At 36.4% G+C, this 21,698-nt stretch overlaps 1 protein-coding gene and 3 long non-coding RNA genes across 5 annotated transcripts in view; 1 reads left to right on the top strand and 3 right to left on the bottom strand.

Moving 5' to 3' along the window:
- The window catches only part of LOC311078903 (uncharacterized protein), a gene marked incomplete at its 5' end in the record, with an annotated part of 4,901 nt that extends 4,771 nt beyond the window's left edge, over window positions 1-130 (bottom strand). Inside the window, one exon of the mRNA XM_084107954.1 lies at window positions 1-130. This exon is cut by the window's left edge and continues 69 nt beyond it. Coding sequence (XP_083964080.1) covers window positions 1-130 — 130 coding nt within the window.
- The window catches only part of LOC311079208, a 60,562-nt gene extending 45,769 nt beyond the window's left edge, over window positions 1-14,793 (bottom strand). The window contains exon 1 of the long non-coding RNA XR_014605353.1: window positions 14,746-14,793. This is a non-coding gene — a long non-coding RNA (uncharacterized lncRNA). The remainder of the gene's footprint in view (window positions 1-14,745) is intronic.
- LOC311079215 lies at window positions 3,074-4,030 on the bottom strand. The gene is made up of 3 exons (XR_014605362.1): window positions 3,829-4,030; window positions 3,681-3,744; window positions 3,074-3,605 (listed from the first exon to the last, which is right to left on the bottom strand). It is a non-coding gene; the product is annotated as an uncharacterized lncRNA (long non-coding RNA).
- On the top strand, window positions 5,605-9,425 carry LOC311080438. Of its 2 annotated transcripts, XR_014605590.1 has the most exons (5): window positions 5,605-5,868; window positions 5,964-6,099; window positions 7,086-7,168; window positions 7,269-7,418; window positions 9,080-9,425. It is a non-coding gene; the product is annotated as an uncharacterized lncRNA (long non-coding RNA). The 2 variants fall into 2 exon arrangements; XR_014605591.1 differs by having other exon boundaries at window positions 5,605-6,099; window positions 9,080-9,423.
- Window positions 14,794-21,698: the final 6,905 nt, after the last annotated feature.

Below are 21,698 nucleotides of genomic sequence, written 5' to 3'. Positions count from 1 at the left end.
CCACTGGCGTAAGGATCAACGTAATAAGATCCTCTCCGCCAGTGCTGTCACTGGGACCATCCCCTTCAGGAACCATTGTGGCGTCTACTTCAGCGTTGATGCCACAATTATCTTCCCTGCTGGATGCCATGTTGTGGTCCAGGACAGAATATTTCACTATAAAATTAGCAGAGCAAATCACATCAATTTCAATTTCATATCTTTAAGGCTAAGCTTCTCACCACAGCCCCATCATACTAAGTAGTAATATTTAATATTGCTATTTAAGGCACACAGAACACATAAAAGTAAGACAACTTAATAATATAATAGTACAATTAAACAAATTTTAAACTGTAATTTGCCTTGATACGTTTGCTTTCACTGTTATCAAACTTCAGAAGTTTATATACAATAAGGTTGAATTCATTAAAGCAAGTTTTAACCACTTAAAAGAAACCACTGGAATTACCATGTTCATCTTTATAAACAATAATATGCTATTGGGATCACAAAAAATGGGATCACACAGCCATCATAATTCATATGAAATCTCTAAGAGATGAATGCAGTTTTGTGCACAAGGAGCAAATCAATTCCAGAAGCAGCAAGGACCTTAGATACTGGAGGAAACAGCTGGTCAAGTGTCTTCATTAAAATGAGCCTGATATTGACATGACCTGAAAGGCTGCTCAGTAAGAAAGGTCCAAATGTCAAACTTAAATAAAATAACACTACTTTACATTGACTGGCATTAAATTGGTTTCACTAAGATATGGTTAAAACTGCAACATGGAAAATCTGTAGCTGTACAGTTACCTTTCAGAACACTTGAAAAAATATTTTTCATGTGTCTATGGACACCTTCTCCTGTGGGGATGAAAAGGAATGGTTTGTGATAACATCAGTTGTAAAACACCCCGACACATCCCTTTTCCCCAGGAGAAGCAGAGGATATTTCCCCAAGGCATGAAATTTGTGCATCTGTAATCACAAGGGTAAAAAATAATTTTGACATGAAAAGGAAAATGCTGAACATTACTTTTGATCAAATGAATAAGGCCTGGTCATATAATTAGAATATCATCAAAAAGTTGATGTTTCCATTCAAGTTCACTATTTCCATTCAAAAAGTGAAACGTATTATATTCATTCATTACACACAGACTGATATATTTCAAATGTGTATTTATTTTAATTTTGATGATTATAACTGACAACTAAGGAAAATCCCAAATTCAGTATCTCAGAAACTTAGAATATTGTGAAAAGGTTCAATATTGAAGACACCTGGTGCCACACTATAATCAGCTAATGAACTCAAAACACCTGCAAAGGCCTTTAAATGGTCTCTCAGTCTAGTTCTGTAGGCTACACAATCATGGGGAAGACTGCTGACTTGACAGTTGTCCAAAAGATGACTGTTGACACCTTGCACAAGAAGGGCAAGACACAAAAGTGCAAAAGAGGCTGGCTGTTCACAGAGCTCTGTGTCCAAGCACATTAATAGAGAGGTGAAGGGAAGGAAAAGATGTGGTAGAAAAAAGTGTACAAGCAATAGGGATAACTGCACCCTGGAGAGGATAGTGAAACAAAACCCATTCAAAAATCTGGGGGAGATTCACAAAGAGTGGACTGCAGCTGGAGTCAGTGCTTCAAGAACCACTACGCACAGACGTATGCAAGACATGGGTATCAGCTGTCACATTCCTTGTGTCAAGCCACTCTTGAACAACAGACAGCGTCAGAAGCGTCTCGCCTGGGCTAAAGACAAAAAGGACTGGACTGCTGCTGAGTGGTCCAAAGTTATGCTCTCTGATGAAAGTAAATTTTGCATTTCCTTTGGAAATCAGGGTCCCAGAGTCTGGAGGAAGAGAGGAGAGGCACACAATCCACATTGCTTGAGGTCCAATGTAAAGTTTCCACAGTCAGTGATGGTTTGGGGTGCCATGTCATCTGCTGGTGTTGGTCAACTGTGTTTTCTGAGGTCCAAGGTCAATGCAGCCGTATACCAGGAAGCTTTAGAGCACTTCATGCTTCCTGCTGCTGACCAACTTTATGGAGATGCAGATTTCATTTTCCAACAGGACTTGGCACCTGCACACAGTACCAAAGCTACCAGTACCTGGTTTAAGGACCATGGTATCCCTGTTCTTAATTGGCCAGCAAACTCGCCTGACCTTAACCCTATAGAAAATCTATGGGGTATTGTGAAGAGGAAGATGCGATATGCCAGACCCAGACCCAACAATGCAGAAGAGCTGAAGGCCACTATCAGAGCAACCTGGGCTCTCATAACACCTGAGCAGTGCCACAGACTGATCGACTCCATGCCACGCTGCATTAATTCAGGCAAAAGGAGCCCCAACTAAGTATTGAGTGCTGTACATGCTCATACTTTTCATGTTCATACTTTTCAGTTGGCCAATATTTCTAAAAATCCTTTCTTTGTATTGGTCTTAAGTAATATTCTAATTTTCTGAGATAATGAATTTGGGATTTTCCTTAGTTGTCAGTTATAATCAAAATTAAAAGATATAAACATTTGAAATATATCAGTCTGTGTGTAATGAATGAATATAATATATAAGTTTCACTTTTTGAATGGAATTAGTGAAATAAATCAACTTTTTGATGATATTCTAATTATATGACCAGCACCTGTATTTTTTTTTATTTTTTTTTGCAGAAGCCATTGTAACACACACAGAGACACACAGATAGACACGCACACACACACACACACACTTAATACAGTTCATCGTGTTTCATACTCCAAAGGAAGGCCAACTTTAACACATGAATGCATTTAATATAGTGACTTACCAGAACAATGGCTGCATTTGTGAGTTTGCAAAAGTTGTTTCCATTTTTCATGCTTTTGACCCATTTGTCATTTATTTTTTGTTTGGCAGCTTTTGTTGCTTGTGTGGCAGAGTGGGGGCTAAAAGAGCGAAGCTAGGCAGCAAGGAAGTTAACATTAAATAAACTGATAAGATTTTCAATGTAGCCAACTACGCCACCTTGGGACTTTCGCCCAAGGATATACTCAGACAACACAGGTTCGTTTCTTTGGCAAAGAGGACTGAGACGGTTCTGACAATTAAAAACACAATTTATTACAAAATCTTCTCACATTGAAAAAAACACATTCACTAATAAATACCTTCCAAACATTTACCTCTTAATGACCTACATGTTAGTACAAAAAGGAAGGCATTTAAATTACAATTAAATTAAAATAAAATAAAGAAAGAAAAACAAAAAAAACAAAGACTGGGGGTTAATCGAAGACACTAACAGGAGAAAGAATCTCTGACCCACCTTGTAAGTAATCACTCACTACACCCACACGTTAGTGTCCCACACTACAAAGGCAATGAAACAAATCCACACTCAAGTGTGTTTAACACTGCACCCCAAATGGAGGTGGGCCAAATTACCCCCGTTCAGATGTCCCAGAGAGAACCCACTTAAGTTACAGATTCCATAAAAATAAATAACCAAAACAAATTTATAAGGGAGACAAAAACAGCAGCGTAGTTTGGGTCCGTGTATCCTGCTGATTACAGATGCACTTACACGGCTCTGAGCTGGAAGCACGCCGTTAGGCACGCCCCCCCAACCTGCACACACATTCACAACAGTGAGATTTAAGCACTTTTTAAATCAAAAGAATCCCCCAAAGAGATCATACTCACTGCATCAGGACAATGTATATAAAATGACTGCATGCTGCAACATGCCATCACTGCACTGTAGCAACTGCAGAACAGGCTTTAGGTTACACACCAACATTAAACAAAAAAATAAATTAAATCACCTATCACTCTACACCCATCCACATACCTGAGATTGGACAAATAAGCGACCCAAACTACACGACTCCATCAGGAAAAGGCAGAAAAAGGGACAGCAAGAGAGTAACCAGAAACAGCTAAACAAACTCTGCTATGGGTGTCTTGCTTTTATTATAAGTGCAATCATGATAATGAGTAACCAGCCGGTTTCTGACACAGCTGAGTCTATGGGGAGATTATTCCCATTCTCCACCAGGGAGAGGGAACGGAGGGAAATACCCAATCTGCTACACTTGTTTCATTTCCTGTTTTTGTCCACAGTGTTTGCAGGTTTTGCAAGCCACATAAATGTGGACATTGCATGACCCGCATTTTTTAAAAGTGGACCCAGGCATCCTGTGATAAACAAAAAGTACACATTTTTCCATGAGCATATGTAGCAAGTAATTCACTGTAATGTTGTATTATTGTTATGCTTCTAAAAACAGCAAGTAAAATGTCCATGTTGATTAATGCTGCCGGTTTTATGCTGTTTTGAAATGTCATAAATTAGTTAGTAAATTGGTAATAAGAAAATCCACTCTGACCTAAACGAGCTCATACAACATGCTAAATTATTAATGAAGCCTAAAAAGAAGATCAGATCACGTTAGATCATGATTAGTAATGCATAATCAAGTTGATTTTGCATATGGATAACATTAGCACATCTAACGTTACGCGGCTACACATTTTAATACATCACATTTCAAAGATTTGAACAGATCAATGAGAAATAGCATATCAAGTGACATCTAATACTGAATAACTAATATAAAAGTACTTAATTTATAATCTACTTTGAATACAATATCAGAGAACAACCAAAAAAGAAGGAAAACACACTTTTCTTACCTGTTAAGCTATTTTTCTTGTACGCAATTCGCGGGAGATTGTGCCAAAGGAGAAACACCGGAAATGCAAGCGCAAAGCTGATAAAGTTATTATTATTATTATTATTTTTTTATTATTATTATTTACTTACCTGATAACACAGTTTAAAAATGCAACACAAAAATACGCAGATTTACAAATAAATAATTTACTCAGTATATCTACAAAACGAGCACTTTTGTTTTTGTTATAAACCTATGCTAATTACACATTCATGTTTGCTTTCACGTATTTCATTTGACCACATTTTATTTTTTATTTATTACATGCGCTCTGAAATACTTGATTCTCATTGGTCAATCGCGACATTGCAGTTGTGTTTTCCCCGGTTTTTCGCTCATCCCGAAACTCATTCTAGCTCTTGACTAGCCTATATTCAAGCGGTTAATTATTATGCACAATTACCCTAATATACCCTTAAGTAAAATGATATGCCCATTCTATAACAATAAATAACAAATGCAATGCAATATTATTGATGACACAGTTGTTCAGTTTATTCTCACAACCCATACCCAAATTTATAATAATTTGCAAACGGTAGGCCTACAGAAGAAGTTATTGACATGGAGTCGACATAACTGGAATTCCAATAATAGCCAATATCTTCTTACTGCAATAAGCTGAAACGAAACGGCATGAATTCATGCGTGACTCTGCAAGTTGAGTGCTTTTGGACGCCAATTAATGTATTATTATTATTAGCCTATTATTATTAATAATAATAATAATAATAATAAAGAATGTTACAAGGCATCTGATCAATAGCAGTTATATGTAAAACACAGTTTTGTAGTCAGTATTAATGCAGACAGTGATATTAAATTACCAAATTCAACACTGATGTTGCATACTTTGCTACTGGAAAGCAGATTGAACGCACACTGTTAGCAATTGATGTAATTTTTACAATAAAATTTACAACAACATATTGTATTCATGTTTTTATTGTAAATACAAATGCATGATGGGAAATTTATGGACAGTCCTGTAATTTTGTTGTAACTACACTGTAGAAGCATTATTTTACAGCCACCGCATAGCATTGTGGGATTGCTGCGATTTGAATTTTGAAATTGCGCGGTACCGCGGCGGCCAACGGCACCAGAATCAAACACTTTTGGAAGAAGCAGCTTTTGGAAGGAACACATCTCAGGTATGAAACGTTAACATGCCATCTATTTTTATAAGTCTATGGATATATTAATACCGGTCATATGAGTGGTGATTGTTTCGTTTGGTATATTTCAGTGACATTAGCTTCTGTGACGTTCGCCCCGACTCGACTCGCTCACTCCCGGTAAAACAACACCATGAACTGACCGCGGTGAAGTGGCGTCTTCTTACTCAACCCATACGGAAAAAAGTTACCACATGCAGCTACAAGGTACGAGATATTCACAATTTTTCGCTTGGTATATTTCAGTAACATTAGCTAGAGTAATGTTAGATATAACGTTAGCTCAACTCGCCCCGCTCACTCCCGGGTAACGACGTTATAAACCTGAACTGACTGCGGTGAAGCGGCGTCTTCTTTAAGTTACTCAATCCATAAAGAAAATAGTAACGTTACCACATGCAGATACACGGCACTATTTTCAATGGAAAAACAAACATGGTGAGTAGAATCGAGTAGAGCTGAGCTTGTAACGTAGCCTAACGTTAATGGAAAACCACCACAATGACGATAGCTCAAATAACGTTAGCCCAGACTGTTAAAAATAAGCATTAACGTTAGCCCGATCAGTTAGCTCAGGTTATTATTGCATTGATTACACGTGCAACTGGACAGGCTGTCGTAACATTATTAGGGCTTTGCTGTCTTGTAATCGGGGGTCTTGAAGCCGTGGTTTGCACACTAGCATAAACGAAGTTTGTAACTTTAGATTTTACGGCCACTGAATAAACACAAGCACATTTTAGTTGAAATATGGGCTTTAATTAAACGACAATGCTGGTATCTTTAATTATGTGAGTCAGCTATAACTGTGAGATAAGCTGAATATAGCATCTGGTATGCTCATATGTTATAACATTACTTTGTGCTTGGCAAACCAGGTTGCAAGAGCAGTCATGTAACTGTCTGTATCTAAAATAAACTGCGCATGCGCAACTAAATCCAACCAGCATCGTCATAAAATATATTTTTTTTCCGGAGCCTGGGTTCTGTTGAAAAGCTTTCAATGCTCTCTTTGTCTTCAGAAAAGGCAGCAAATTATCAGTAGTATTAAAATTAAGTTAACCATTTTGTTTGTCTCAAATTACATGTGGCTGCCTGGCAGACTATATGGACTAAAATAATAATAGATTTTTAATTTGGCATTTGTGTAATTGGTAATACATTTGGTAATGTTTACGTTTTTTATTCCCTAGCCTAGCCCTCTGCCACAGCTGCTGATATCCAGAGAGAGAGAGAGAGAGAGACCTATCCAGCACACCTTGCTTAATTGTGCAAGGTAAATTCTTCCCTTATTTTATAGAGTAGTTCACTTTTAAATGAAAATTACCCCATGATTTACTCACCTTTTATTATCATATTGTGTTAATGCATTTAAGGAGAGACACTAATCGCAACAAGTGTTCATAGAAGGAACAGTTGTGATGGGGCCCAAAACAGTCTTTTGAATGGAGTGGCTGAAACCTTCGCTGCTTACTATGTGTTCAACATGCAGTATCCTAAAGACGCCTCAGGCACTTTATACAAAGGTATGTTTAAACTGTTTACACACTAATAAAGAAAATGAGGTAACACTTTACAGTATGGGTACATTAATTATCATGAATTCATGTATAAATTCATGCATGAATTACGCATTCATTCATGCATTAATATCTCATGAATCATCAGGAAATAACACAAGTTCAACGTTTTTCATTCATGACTTCATGAGTGAACAACACCTTAATAAAAAAATTAACTAAGATGAGTACATCATCATGAATTATGATTTATTACGCATGATCGTGATGCTTTTCTTTGTTCACATATGCGACCATTAGCACATTGTTCATCAGTGTTTCTAAGGACCAGTCACCACTTTAGTTGAGGGGCCACACACATGAAGTCATTGATAGATGATGCTTAGTTAATGATGACTACTGTATTTGAATGTCAACAGAATTTGTGTGCTCTGAGCTGTGATTGGTCTATTTTGGGGTCTGTCCAACTACCACAAGCGTTTGCTTCGTCCACCTCCTTTTCAAACCATGCACTTGTATAATTTGTCTGCTATGTTGCCTGTTATGTTGATTGTGAGAAAATTAGAATGCAGGTTTGAAATAAACATCATCATCATCACCTGCAGGCTTTGAAGAAGACATGAACTGTTGACATTCAAATACAGTAGTCATCATTAACTAAGCATTATCTATCAATGACTTCATGTGTGTGGCCCCTCAACTAAAGTGGTGACTGGTCCTTAGAAACACTGATGAACAGTGGTATAACTGTGAACAAAGAAAACATCATGATCATGCGTAATAAATCATAATTCATGATGATTTACCCATCTTAGTTAATGTTTTAATTAAGGTGTTGTTCACTCATGAAGTCATGAATGAAAAACGTTGAACTCGTGTTAGTTCCTGATGATTCATGAGATATGAATGCATAATTCATGCATGAATTTATACATGAATTCATGATAATTCTTACTGTAAAGTGAATCCATCATTCTCATATGTAACGTCCCATGAATTATTACCTTATTACCAGTATTGTTAGGTTCTATGATATATTCTATGCAATGATGTCAATAGATAGGTTTCCATCCAATTAAAACATAACTTTTAAACGCATTCGTAAAAATTTGGCAAAAAAACCCTCTAATTGGAGAGCATTTCAATCAACTCTGTTATGCGAATTATAAATGGTCACGCACCTAGGAGTCGTGAACAGCTGTGGGATCAAAACGTAAGGTTGACAGGGCAACTTGAAACACCTGATATAATTGCAAAAAATGCAAATTTGTCAATCCACATAGAAGTTTTTGTTCACATTAGAATATTTTATGTGAATTTTAACCAATTCCAGTCAGGATTTCTTTTTCAAATGGTTAAAATGTGCATTAAAAAGTTGGATGGAGACCCAGCTATTGCTGTTAAGTGTCTGTTCTATAGTAGAGTTGGTTTTCCCCTGCAGGACATAATTTGTGTAAACAGAAGAGACTGACGGACAACAGTTTGACATTACAACTTTCATTAATTCATTAAATTAAATTGTATGGTTAAAGTTGTTAATGTTAAATAAATACATCAAAGTCATTTTATTTTATGAGCAAGTAGGTTACTTATGTTTTTTATACAGTATTTGTCATTATTTAACAGATATGAAAACTTTATCTTTTTTCCTCTCTCTCGGTTTTCAGAGCTTTTTGTGGAATCCACTCCCAGACGGGCAGTAAAGCCGAGAAGAGACACAGGCTCAACGCACCTGTTTGCACCCTCCTAAGAAAACTGGACTTTGAGTTGATGGGATAGTAACATGAACAACTTCCCCTATGCAGTTCAAGTCTGGCTGGACACCTTTGTTCCATATCATCATGTTCCCCCTGATGATTGGCTGCCTGGATGTCTGGAAGTGAGCTTCTTCATTAAAGGGATACTCCACTTTTTTTGGAAATAGGCTCATTTTACAACTCCCCCAGAGTTAAACAGTTGAGTTTTACCGTTTTCGAATCCATTCAGCCGATCTCCGGGTCTTTAGAAGAATGTCAGTAACCAGACAGTTTTTGGTCCCATTGACTTCCATAGTAGGAAAAAATATATACTATGGAAGTCAATGGGACCAAAAACTCTGACATTCTTCTAAAGACCCGGAGATCGGCTGAATGGATTCGAAAACGGTAAAACTCAACTGTTTAACTCTGGGGGAGTTGTAAAATGAGCCTATTTCCAAAAAAAGTGGAGTATCTCTTTAAAAGTAAAATTTTGTTTTATGTGTGATAAAGTGGATACTTTTGTAATATGTATTTTTGCACAGTTTGTTAATTAAAAAAAAAGAAAATATACCATTGTTGTGTTTTTAATTGGCCAATACGGAAAATGACAGCTTTTTACTTGTAATATTTATACTTGTAATGTTTTACAGTATATTGATTTGTCCTGTGAAATTACAGGAAATTCCTGGCTACTGAGTTGCCGTAAATATAACATTTTGCTGTAATATTTACAGTATTCTATCCTGTGAAATTACAGGAAATTCCTGGCAAATACCAGTAAATTTACATGATTATTGTAATTAATTACAGTAGGGATGTTGTATTAAGTATTACAATAACAGTCCTGTATACTGTTTACAGTAAATTTACGGCAACTATTAGCCAGGAATTTCCTGTAAAATTACAAGAACTGTCTAACAGTGCAGAATATTAATGCCACGTGTTTTCCCCAGCGAAACCCGTACGCGTTGCGTTCATATATTCTTGGCTCATCAAAAAGGATTTTGATATTTTAATATCACTGTTTTATCACATTATGGCACTCAAGGGTTGCACTAATGATTCTAGCCAGTCGTCACCTTCCGTCTGCTGCTTGATCTCTAGCCTAACGGTTTCACTGCGTAATTAATCATTGTTTAAAATTAAGTGGTGCAACAACTCGATTTAAAATAAAACCCATATATACAAACCGTAGAATAACGTTAAACTTTGCTTAATTTAATCCTTATTGGTGCAACTCACCCTATAGTGTTTTTCACATTAAAAACTTCACACTATTTTAAGTGATTGAAATACTGCAGCAGGTGCTGTATATGGATCATGTGCCCAAAACGTGCATCTTGTTCACACATTTTTGTTTTAAGATGGAAATTTGACAGGCTTGTGTGTTGTGCTGCAGTTTAATGGAGTTCTATGGCGGTTTTGCCCTCCAAGGCTCCGCGACAGTCACGTGACGGAAAACTATTAATACAGTTACATTAGGCTACAGGCTACACGTAAGCATTTATACGTAATTAATTTGCAAATACGTAAGAAATGTACGTTTATCAAGCCAAAATACGTCAATATTGTACGCATATGCGTCCAAAAAACGTCAAATGCATACGTTTGCCTTGAACAAACTTTACGTACACATCAACACGTATTTCCATGAGATCACGTTGGATGTTCGGGTCCACTGGACCCGGGGCTAATAAAAGTGTGGAAATTGTAGGTCCTGTGTACTTTTACTCTGTCCTCCTCCTGTCAGGGCCTGCTGTTAGTGTGTGTATGTTCTTGTATATGGTTTATGAGGACACAAATGTGTATAATGACATGGGTATTACAACGTAAACATGGTTTATGACGACATCTGTGTCCTCATACTAAAACATACTAAATGGTGTTTTTTGAAATTCAAAAAATGCCAAAAGTTTTCTGTGATTGGTAGGTTTAGGGGTAGGGTTAGTGTAGGGGGATAGATTATACAGTTTGTACATTAGAAAAACTATTACGCCTATGGAGAGTGACCGTACACCACATATCTGAGTGAGTGTGTGTGTGTGTGTGTGTGTGTGTGTGTGTGTGTGTGTGTGTGTGTGCATGTGTGTGTGGGGGTGTGTGTTTTGTGTGTGTCTGTGTGTGTGTTGTGGATGTGTGCATGTGTGTGCATGAGTGTGTGTGTGCGTGCGTGTGAGAGAGAGATTGTGTGTAAGTGTGAAAGAGTGCAAGAGTGAGTTTTGTGTTTCTACTCCTGCCATTCCCACACGAGGTTGCAATTCTTAAATGTGATCTAACAAAGGTAAAGAGAAAATATTAACCATATATGCTGTTTATATTGCTTGTAATTGGGATGAAGTAAACATCTGTTAAGTATTTTAACATAACATTTTTGATTGTGTTGAATTAAAAACCCAAAAATGCAGCGGGTCCACCAGACCCACGAACACTGGCTGAGTAACAAATATATGAACACCACACAAGGGTTAAATTAAGGCCGTATAGTCTTTTCAACTGTTAAATCTTGAGCAATGATGAATTGCTTTGACTTGTGAATGTGAAAACTGATAAACTTATGTTAATGTACACATATTATAGCCAACTTTTCCTTTTTATTTGTTGCATGAGGCATGTGTCTAATATCTCTTGTTGCAGGCACTTGACCACTGGCTTTTCTTTACAAAGAACAATTGAAATAAAACTCAAGGAACTAAGCATATTTGTCTTTTATTAAACATTTAATGAAAAGGTTTTTTTTTTGGCAATGTTGTGTAATATGGCACATGCAGCAATGGCACAGGCCCTGTCAGGTGTGCAACCCTCAGACTTTTCAGACACTGAAATCTTCCCTTTATTTAGCCAAAGTTCATATCATTGTGTGCCCTTGTCCTGGCTAGAGCTGCATTGTAACTGGTTCTGGGTCAGGGAATGGGGTCATGAAACACCTGTCTGCAGGAACATGTCATAATCACCTATGAAAAAAATGCAGTTCTGTTAGGATCAGCATAAGTGTATGTAATACAGCTTGATATTTAATTGTGGAACTTTCCTTACCACTTTCAAATAATGTGCATAAATGTGAATCTCTGAAAATTCTTAAGTCATGCACAGATCCTGGCCATTTTGCTTTCACATTTGTGATATGGAAGATTTTAGTCAACTGCCTTTTTTTATTTTATATAATATTACTAATCTGGAATATTAAGAATGAATGAATTAAATTAATTCATGCAGAAAACAATTGTGAGATTTAGTCAGTTTTATTGAAGTTGCATAATTTCTAAAAACTACTAGTGAAATAAATAAACAATTAAAATATACAATCATCTGTGTGTAATAGGAATATAATAATTTGCTATAAATAAAGAAGAATATTCTTGCCCACCAGTGAGTGAATAGCGTCTGAAGAGGGATTCGCTCTGACTGAAATACTGATCATATTTATATGCTCCGGTTATTTTCCCAAGAGTTTCGTTTCAAAATGAGTTTGACTTAGACATCTCTATATATAATGTTCTACTATTGCGAAACTATTCTTTTGCCTTTGGGTGGTTGTCTGGTTTATTTTCTCTTTCACTTTATGCCAAGTTTCCCAGAAACACTGCCTTTCCAGCAAACTCATTCAGTGTGTCCTGAAATATCCTGGTAGTTTTTCTTATTATACTGATGAATATCAGTGTGTCTGATCTGATCTTGTTTTGTTGCTGTTGCAAGTCAAGTCTTGTCACCTTTATTTATATAGAGCTTTTTACAAAGCCGCTTTACAGTAATAACTGGAAATTAATGCAACAATGATTGTTTGGTGGCCTGAGAACGCACTCTTTTAAACAGGTTTCAAAGTGCAAGTTTTTGAAAACGATACCATTATCATCTCTGAGTCAACTTCAAAACGTGAATCTGTGAAAATGGTGACGCCATGCACATGCATATTACGTGTTTAGTCTCTATCTGGCCTGTGCGTCTGAATGCATAAATAGGGCCTGTCAATTATATAAGGGGTTTTATTGAACAATGCCCTCATTGGGAGTTGACCTGTGAGGGAAGCATCTGTTGTTAGCATTACACGAAGACAAGAAGACCCCAGCACTGGGCCTTGGCCGAGGAACCAAGGACTAAGGCATGTAAGCATTGCCGCATGACCTTGATCATGCAAAACGGATTTCCGCTCGGAGAAAAACATCCGTTTTACGAGTGCCCTTGAATTCACCGCTAAAGCCAGTGCGCACACACTACCAGGGATGTGGGAACTATATTGTGAGAGGGGAGAGGAGAGGGGGGGGCGGCGTTTCCATGGTGACTCGTCATTGCTTGTCACGTGACACACCGCAGCAGCAACAGCGCTGAATGAATGATGATCTGCTTTTATGTCATTTTTCCTTTTTTATTCATAATATTCACAAATGTGTTAGCTATGGCATGAAATATCTGATATTCCGATTGTCAAATACATGCAAGTGGAAGTATATTGTTGTTTAAACACCTTTACAACGATCGCGTTAGTTGAGCTGTATGCGCGATGGGCGCCGCCGTGTTAGTTTGTGCCGCAGACGCAGTTCAGAGAATCGGATCTGTTGGATTTACAACCTCTATGTTTATAACACGTGAATTCATCCACTTCTCCCGAAATACTTAAAAGTAAGTGGCTGGTGAACTGGGAATAGAATAGAGTAAACATTGAAGTTAGCCTACTTACACAATGTGTATCTGATATGAATAAAACGTGTCAAATTATAACACTGTAAAACCCAACAAGTTAACTCAACTCAAACCGATTGAGGAAACTGATTGCGGCAAACCATTTAAGTTTAAAAATAAATACATATGAGTATTGTGAACTTATATATATTGAATCATCAATACTATTACTATTTTATATATATTTAACGTTTATCGCGTTTTGGAACCAAACTCTTCATATATTTGCTGAGTAAGATGACATGATTGACACTTTTTATAATCGCCCTAGTAGGCCTATACTTCATGTAAAAGATAATCGCCGAGCTATTTCGTAGGCTGCTATAGCCTAGGCTAGCCTATATATATATATATATATATATATATATATATATATATATATATATATATATATTTATTATTAGTTGCCCCCTCATTTTAAGATGGGCCCCCCCAAAAATAAAATTCTGGCTATGCCCCTGGTATAGAGTCAGGTTTGTTTAGGATCAAGTGCCGATGGCTGTCGTGTTGATAAGGTCACCAGTCTGTATGTGTGTTCAGATCTGTCAAACCCTCAGAGAACGGGAGAAAAATAGCCATGAGAAAAACATCTACAATTCAAAAGTTATAAATCTTTATTTCACTCGCTGAATTAAAACCACATACTGACTGTACGGTTTCAAAATCTGTTTTCTTTTCCAACTCGTTGTTTTTGAAAATATCCTATTAATTTATCTCTTTTAATTAAAATGTGTAATATGAACTGATAAATTTAGTAAATTAATTCATGCAGAATTTAGTGAGATTTAGTCAGTTTTATTTAAGTTGCATCATTTCTAAAAACTACACTAGTGAAATAAATAAACAACTAAAATAAAATGTGTAATAGGAATATAATCATAATTGGCTATAAATAAAGAAGTATGAATATTCTTGCCCACCTGGAGTGAGTGAAGAGCGTCTGAAGAGGGATTTGCTCTGACTGAAATACTGATCATTTTTGTATGCTCCATTTTTTCCCCCAAGACTTAAGTTTCAATATGAGTTCACAGGGAACAACTTACTCATCTCTATAATGTTCTACTATTGCGAAACTATCAGGTTCTTCATAAAATTAAAAATTGACTTTTCAACACCGACCAGAAACAATACAGATTTTTGCGGGAACTATATACATAGCATATATATATATATATATATATATATATATATATATATATATATATATATATATATATAATGTTCTACTAAAGGTCTACATAATGTTCTAAGTAAAGGTCTTTACTTGTCTGGAAACTGTTTATTTTAACTTTCACGGTATGGCAAGCTTTCCAGGAAACACTGCTTTTCCAGCAAACTCCTTCAGTGTGTCCTGAAATATCCTGGTAGTTTCTCTTATTGCACTGATGAATATGTGCAATAAGAGAAAGTGTGTCTGATCTGGTTTCTGGTTTTGGTGTTTTTTCAGTTCAGCATTTTCTTCATAATTTACGCAACTTATTGTGATACTAATGCAAAGCATTATATTATAAACACTCAAGAAGCTGCAGTCATTACAGGCACATGGTCTAAATCTAAATGTTGCGCTCAAAACATGTATAGTTCTGCTGCATGACTTAAGGAGCAGACTTAGCATCATCTTGCTAAAATGTTCTACTGCCCATTAACAGCTTGACTAATTTGCTGGCTAGTATCTTATAATCTTATATATATATATATATATATATATATATATATATATATACTATTGAATGAATTAAATCTGGTCAAGTATCAATATAGAATCACTCAATCACTCAAAACAAATTAATTTGATGATGTTGAAGTTATGTGAACAAATTATGTTTGTGTTACTTTTGATTCATGTGGATTTCATGTTTTATTAATAATGTAAATCCAAAACTTTCAGTGAGTATCAGAGTAACGTTCTTTACAGATCCACAACTAAACATGCAACTTGGTAACTGCTAAAAGGAGGAAGACAAATATTGAGCGCAATTTTTCGTTTGTGAAACCTGTTGAGAACTTCATCGAATCAAAGCGCACATCGCAGACTGTGTAAAACAAGACTGCCGAGAAACAGAGCCGCGAAATGTGCAGAAAATGCAATAGTTCATTTTTTGTTCATTGTTTGTTCACTCTTTGTTCATTGTGCATTGTCAAGTTCAAAGCTTCATAAAAAAATAGATTCTAAAGTAAAAATAACCTAAAATGAGTAATTCGTTAGAGGAGTTGCTCTGCGCAACCCGTTCTCATTCCCAGGGTGTCATATACTTACGCATTTGTCACGTCCGTTGGCGTCTACTACCAACGCACATGGCACCCTTTTACGACGCCTTCACACTGGCAGTTTAAATCAGCTCCGATATGGCTTTGAAACGACCGGAAGTCATTCATTTCCTATGGAGGTTTGCAGTTTGATAGATAGATAGATTAGTTAGAAAGATAGATTAGTTTGGAAGAAAGAAAGAAAGAAAGAAATAAAGAAAGAAAGAAAGATGGATTAGTTAGAAAGATAGATTAGTTAGAAAGATAGATTAGTTAGAAAGAAAGAAAGAAAGATGGTTAGATAGATAGATAGATAGAGTTTAGATAGATAGATAGATAGATAGATAGATAGATAGATAGATAGATAGAACAAGTTTAAAGATAGATAGATTAAAATAGATTAAATCCGATTTTCAATTCCCGCGCTATATGCAGATTTAATGGAGTAAGGGAATGAGTACTGCGTTGCCTTGCCGTGCTATTTTGCTCATATCAGGTGTTTCGCTTCAGTCGATATAGACCTGTCATATGGCGAATTTTCTCTCAATTTATACGCTCTTGTCACGTGTAAATTGGCGCGCTTGAGTCTGGCAGGGCGCCAAGCGCTCCTATAGGCTAGGTGCACGTAGCCGCCATTTTGGATTTCGGATCAGCGAGTGTGTGGTTAGACCAAGCGGGAAGGAAGTCGACCGGAAGTTGAAGCCGGCCGCGTGCCACCATCTTGTAGCAGAACTTCACTTGCGTTAGCATCCCATTGACTCCCATTCATTTTGGCGTCACTTTGACAGCGAATAACTTTACATCTGAGGCGTTTGAACACTCCATTTGTCCATTATTTATTTCTAAAGAAACACGACAATGTATAAAAGGCTCCATTACCTTGTATCTTACGTTATGGCCCCGTAGAATTAGTTTTTGTAAAAATAGGCTAACGATTGCGCCATAACCACGCGACTCTCTGTCGCACAGTAGAGAATTACCGTATGGACAGGAGGAGAAGCTCGCGGGCAATCGGGGGGACGTGGAGGCAAAATGACAAAGTAATTAATCAGAACACTTAGCAAAAGTTGCTCCTGCTTCTAGCTCATGGACAGCTCCTACTCACGCTCTCCGTCTCTGCAAGTTACGTAAGGGAATGATTCAGATTTCTCATGCCACAGCCACTAGAAGACAGACGGGTTGCTCACGTCACATCTACGTCATCAAGCTCGGTTTGAGTCTGCGCGTCAGGAAAGGAAGTGCTAAGAAATCGCTAAAAATGGGCTTCACTTGTCTCAATTGAGATCCAATGAGATGGCTCAGTCCACTTCTTATACTGTCTATGGGTTAGACACTTCCGGTTTCGCATTACGCCCAGTGCAGGGAGCCGGAGAAAGCCGAAATTTATCTTTTATAGTTGTTTATAGAATCAATTATCACTTAAAATACTACCAAGATCCATATTACTATCACACGAGCCAATGGCAATTAAATTAACGGATGCATAGTCAGATTAATGAATGAAATACTGTTCACAAACAGAAGATTTTATTTGACTCATATACGCATACGCAATGACAGTTATGCCTACTGTAAATATAGAGTTAAAACTACGATTAGAGTTGTTTGCATAAATTGCACGGTGAACATTCACATGTTTGCCCTGTGATAGGCTACAATTTATCCATAAATATTATTTTCTCAATTCTGCATGCATTTTTACTTATTTACATCAATTGCTCGATCAATATTTTCATCACATATTTTACACTTACATTTTTTACTGCAGGTAGCCTACCACAAACAATTTAATATAGGTAAGTTTGTGTATATTTTACACGTAGTACTGTATGTGTTGCTTATAAACACCAGACAGATTATTATTATTTATGAAACAGATCTTTACTCATCTCACTTGCACAAAATAAATGCAGTAATAGAAAGCATAAACGCACAGGTGAAATACACTGAAAATTATATGCATTTAAAAATTTGGTCGGGTTGAAGTTATCCCTTCGGTATCCACTTACTGCAGCGTCAACGGGGAATGCATGAAAGCTGACTTCTCTGTTGTAACATGACGAAATGGTACAAAACGGCACACAACTATGAAGTGCTGAGGCTGTCACCCTCTGAAAGGCAAGTCACCTCTCTTGAATTCTTATTGTGAAAAAAATATCTCTGTGGTAATGGAACTCAGTCGCTGTTGCCTCTCGCTCTCGCTGTCAGATCACCGTTAGTTTTCACTGGAAGTACTGGCCAACACACTCAAGTTCGAACGGTCGCCGTGCACGGAGCGAATTGTATAGCCATAGACAGTGATTGTAGCCTATCACAGGACAAACGTGTGAATGCTCACGGTGCATTTTATGCAAACAACTCTAATCGTAGTTTTAACTCTATATTTACAGTAGGCATAATTGTCATTGCGTATGCGTATATGAGTCAAATAAAATCTTCTGTTCGTGAACAGTATTTTATCTGACTATGCATCCGTTAATTTAATTGCCATTGGCTCGTGTGATAGTAATATGGATCTTAGTAGTATTTTAAGTGATAATTGATTCTATAAACAACTATAAAAGATAAATTTCGCCTTTCTCTGGCTCCCTGCACTGGGCGTAATACGAAACCGGAAGTGTCTAACCACACACTAGCTGATCCGATATCCAAAATGGCGGCCACGTGCACCTAGCCTATTGGATCGTGCGCTTCTGCTCATTCGCCATAGGTTTGTGCAGTTGCCACAGCACAGCCAATCAGCTCACTCGCACGAGCTATGATGCTCTAGCTGTGCAGCTGCAATGCGTTTTAAAATAAAGGCTTCAATATTCGTGAGAAAAGGAGTTTTCCCACAGCGTTTACAACGCAGTACTCATTCCCTTATCTCTAAGGGAACCGAGGTTACGTAAGTAACCAAGTACATTTTACATCAATTTCACGTTTTTTAAAAGTAAATAGTCTGTATTTTTATAGTCTGTAGTTATGTGTAATTTTACATGAATGATTAAGTAGTATTTTACACAATTTTTTTCAGTGAAATTAGAAAACAAAGAAAATAAGGTATACTGCAGAAATTATTCCTATTCAATATGTTTTCCTTGAAGATCATTAAGCATGTGGGGTTTAAAGTGAGTTTTTTTTTTAAGGTTAAATAATAGTATTAATAGTAATATAACAAGAAAAAAGCTTGTTTTCCAATTAATAATTATAAAAAGTGTATAGGGTCACTAGAGACCCGAGGTATGTAGTAGTGCAAGTATATTTTTTTCTATATTTTTTCAATAATTGAATATCCGATGACTTGATAAGTGCAGTTCACCTTTATTCCTCAAGGTAATAATGTCTGATACACAATGATAATGAAGTTCCACTCATAATAAAACAAAAGAACAATAATAAAACAAAATAACAATAATTAATTGAATTAATAAATTATGCAGTTTAATTATCCTGTAATTTGAATTTATTCTCCATGTTTTCTTTTATTTTGCTGTGGCTTTGTTGTGACTTTAATAGCTTTTTGAGTTGATCTGTTTCTCAATATTTAGTTTATTGTCCTGTTGTTGAGATTCATATGCTGAGTTCTTGATGTTTTAGTGCACAATAGCTTTTGTGAATAATGAATAATGTTCAACATGCCATCAATATATACAGAAATTATTCCAGTAACGCCAATACAATGTTTGTTAAACGCTATGTGGTCTTTAATAATGTTCTCATAAGGTTTCACAGTGGTTTTATGTTGGGCAAAAAAAAAAAAAAATCTAAGAACAACATTCTTGGATGATCCTTTAAACATTTAGAATAAAAACTAACTTTAAATTAATAAGGTTGTATTTGGTGTTAAAAGAGAACATCATTGGAATGTGGGAAAGTTTTGCAAACTGAATTATTAATGCAGGACTGAATGTAGGCTAATTGTTAAATAACCATTTAACAGTGATAATAATGTATTATTACTGCTTAGCTAAAAATGGAAAATTCAGCATTTAAAGCATGCCATAAGGTAGGCCTATAGGGTTGGGCAATAGGCTATAGCCACAAAAAAATCTGTATTTTTGGGCTAAATGGCGACGTCTGGTATAATCTCAGTATTTACAGTAAAAAAGATCTGAATTTAATTTTAAAAAAAAAAATCACATCCTGATCAATATTCTCCTACAATGTTCATATCGAAGGCTAACCAACATAGTGAATGAACATTGCAGTATCTATTATGTGCAAACAAGTCAAAGCACATTACATTCTAACATTGTATCATTACAATCTAATAATCAAAAACAAAATAATGCTTTTTAAAGAAGACGTTAAATTCACTAAACTAAAAATGAAAATAAATAAAAACAAAACTGTGATATCATAAAAATACACTTGTAGGTTTGCAGTTCTAATGGCCAAGCACATGTTCACCAACAACAACAAATATTCAACAACAAATATTTTAGCAAAATATATTTATATTTTAGTGTTAATGTATATTTTAGTCAGAATTATTGCGCTCCTGTTCTATTGCGCTCGTTAGCCTGCAGAAGGCTCGTCCACTTCTGACAGCAAAATGGAAATATTTGCTAGACTTTCTAACATTTACAGATGGAGAATATGTCTGTGGAATGTAAGTTATGCACTGAGGAAATTATTGGATGTCACCTTAGCTTAAAGATGATGTATATTTGTTTCCACCAATCGCTGCACAATAAAGCATGTTAGTGCGAGCCCTCCTGGAATCCATAGAGAATGCATTGCAGTGCCTGCAGTTAAAAAAATAATTAAAAAAAATAATAATCTTTGTATGGAAGTCTATGGGAACACTCTGGCTGAGAAATCGCCCAAAAAGAGGCGGCACTCCACAGAATGTGACTTGAAGCTGATTGGACTATATCCAGAGGCAGAACAACAGTGACGGCTAGCTTATCTCTGGTTGAATCATGCGTTGAATGCTAATGTGGACTGAAAAGTTCCTTTCGCACTTTGGTGGTGGTGCGTCACCCGATCGCCCTAATGAAGAAACCGCCCCATAATACCTTGATACTTGATACATTTCAAGGTATCTTATCAAAGTAGTGACAACACTCATGTAAGGTGCCACAATATTTTGAAAATGTTAAAAGGGTGCCGTGACTGAAAAAAAAGGTTGGGAAACACTGATTTAACACACCTCAGTTCGTGTCACTTACTGTACACAGAGGCATCGCAATAGGGCAGGCAAGCCAGGCAATTGCCTGGGGCCCCGCATTTTAAGGGGACCCTCGAAGGCTGATCATTCAAACAATCGGGAATGTTAATATAAAGACGCAGCAACATCTCCGCATCCCCCTAATTGAGGCCCCTCTGTCATTACCTGGTTATGCTTTTACCGTCTTACAAACTTTGTTCTTTTGTAAAATAAAATAAAACAATCAGGACGCGCTTTCATGGACTGAATTGGAGTGCGTCTCAAAAATAAGCAGAAACACAGCGTATAGGCTACTAGCCTCAGACATGAGAAATATATCTATATAAAGCTTTAAATGTCCACTTTTAAACAATACATTTACTATAGTTGACATTATTTCATTAGTAATAAGTAACCAGCTCTTTACATTAAACTAGTTGAGTAAACAATTAGTTAATGAACTAATAAAACAAATATTAAATTAAGATGCTA

The sequence above is a fragment of the Abramis brama genome (genome assembly GCF_963993115.1).
Source record: "Abramis brama genome assembly, chromosome: 3".
In the NCBI taxonomy this organism is placed as follows: Eukaryota; Metazoa; Chordata; class Actinopteri; order Cypriniformes; family Leuciscidae; genus Abramis; species Abramis brama.
Note: the sequence above shows the minus strand (reverse complement) of the source record. Positions and strands in the feature narration are given on the sequence as shown.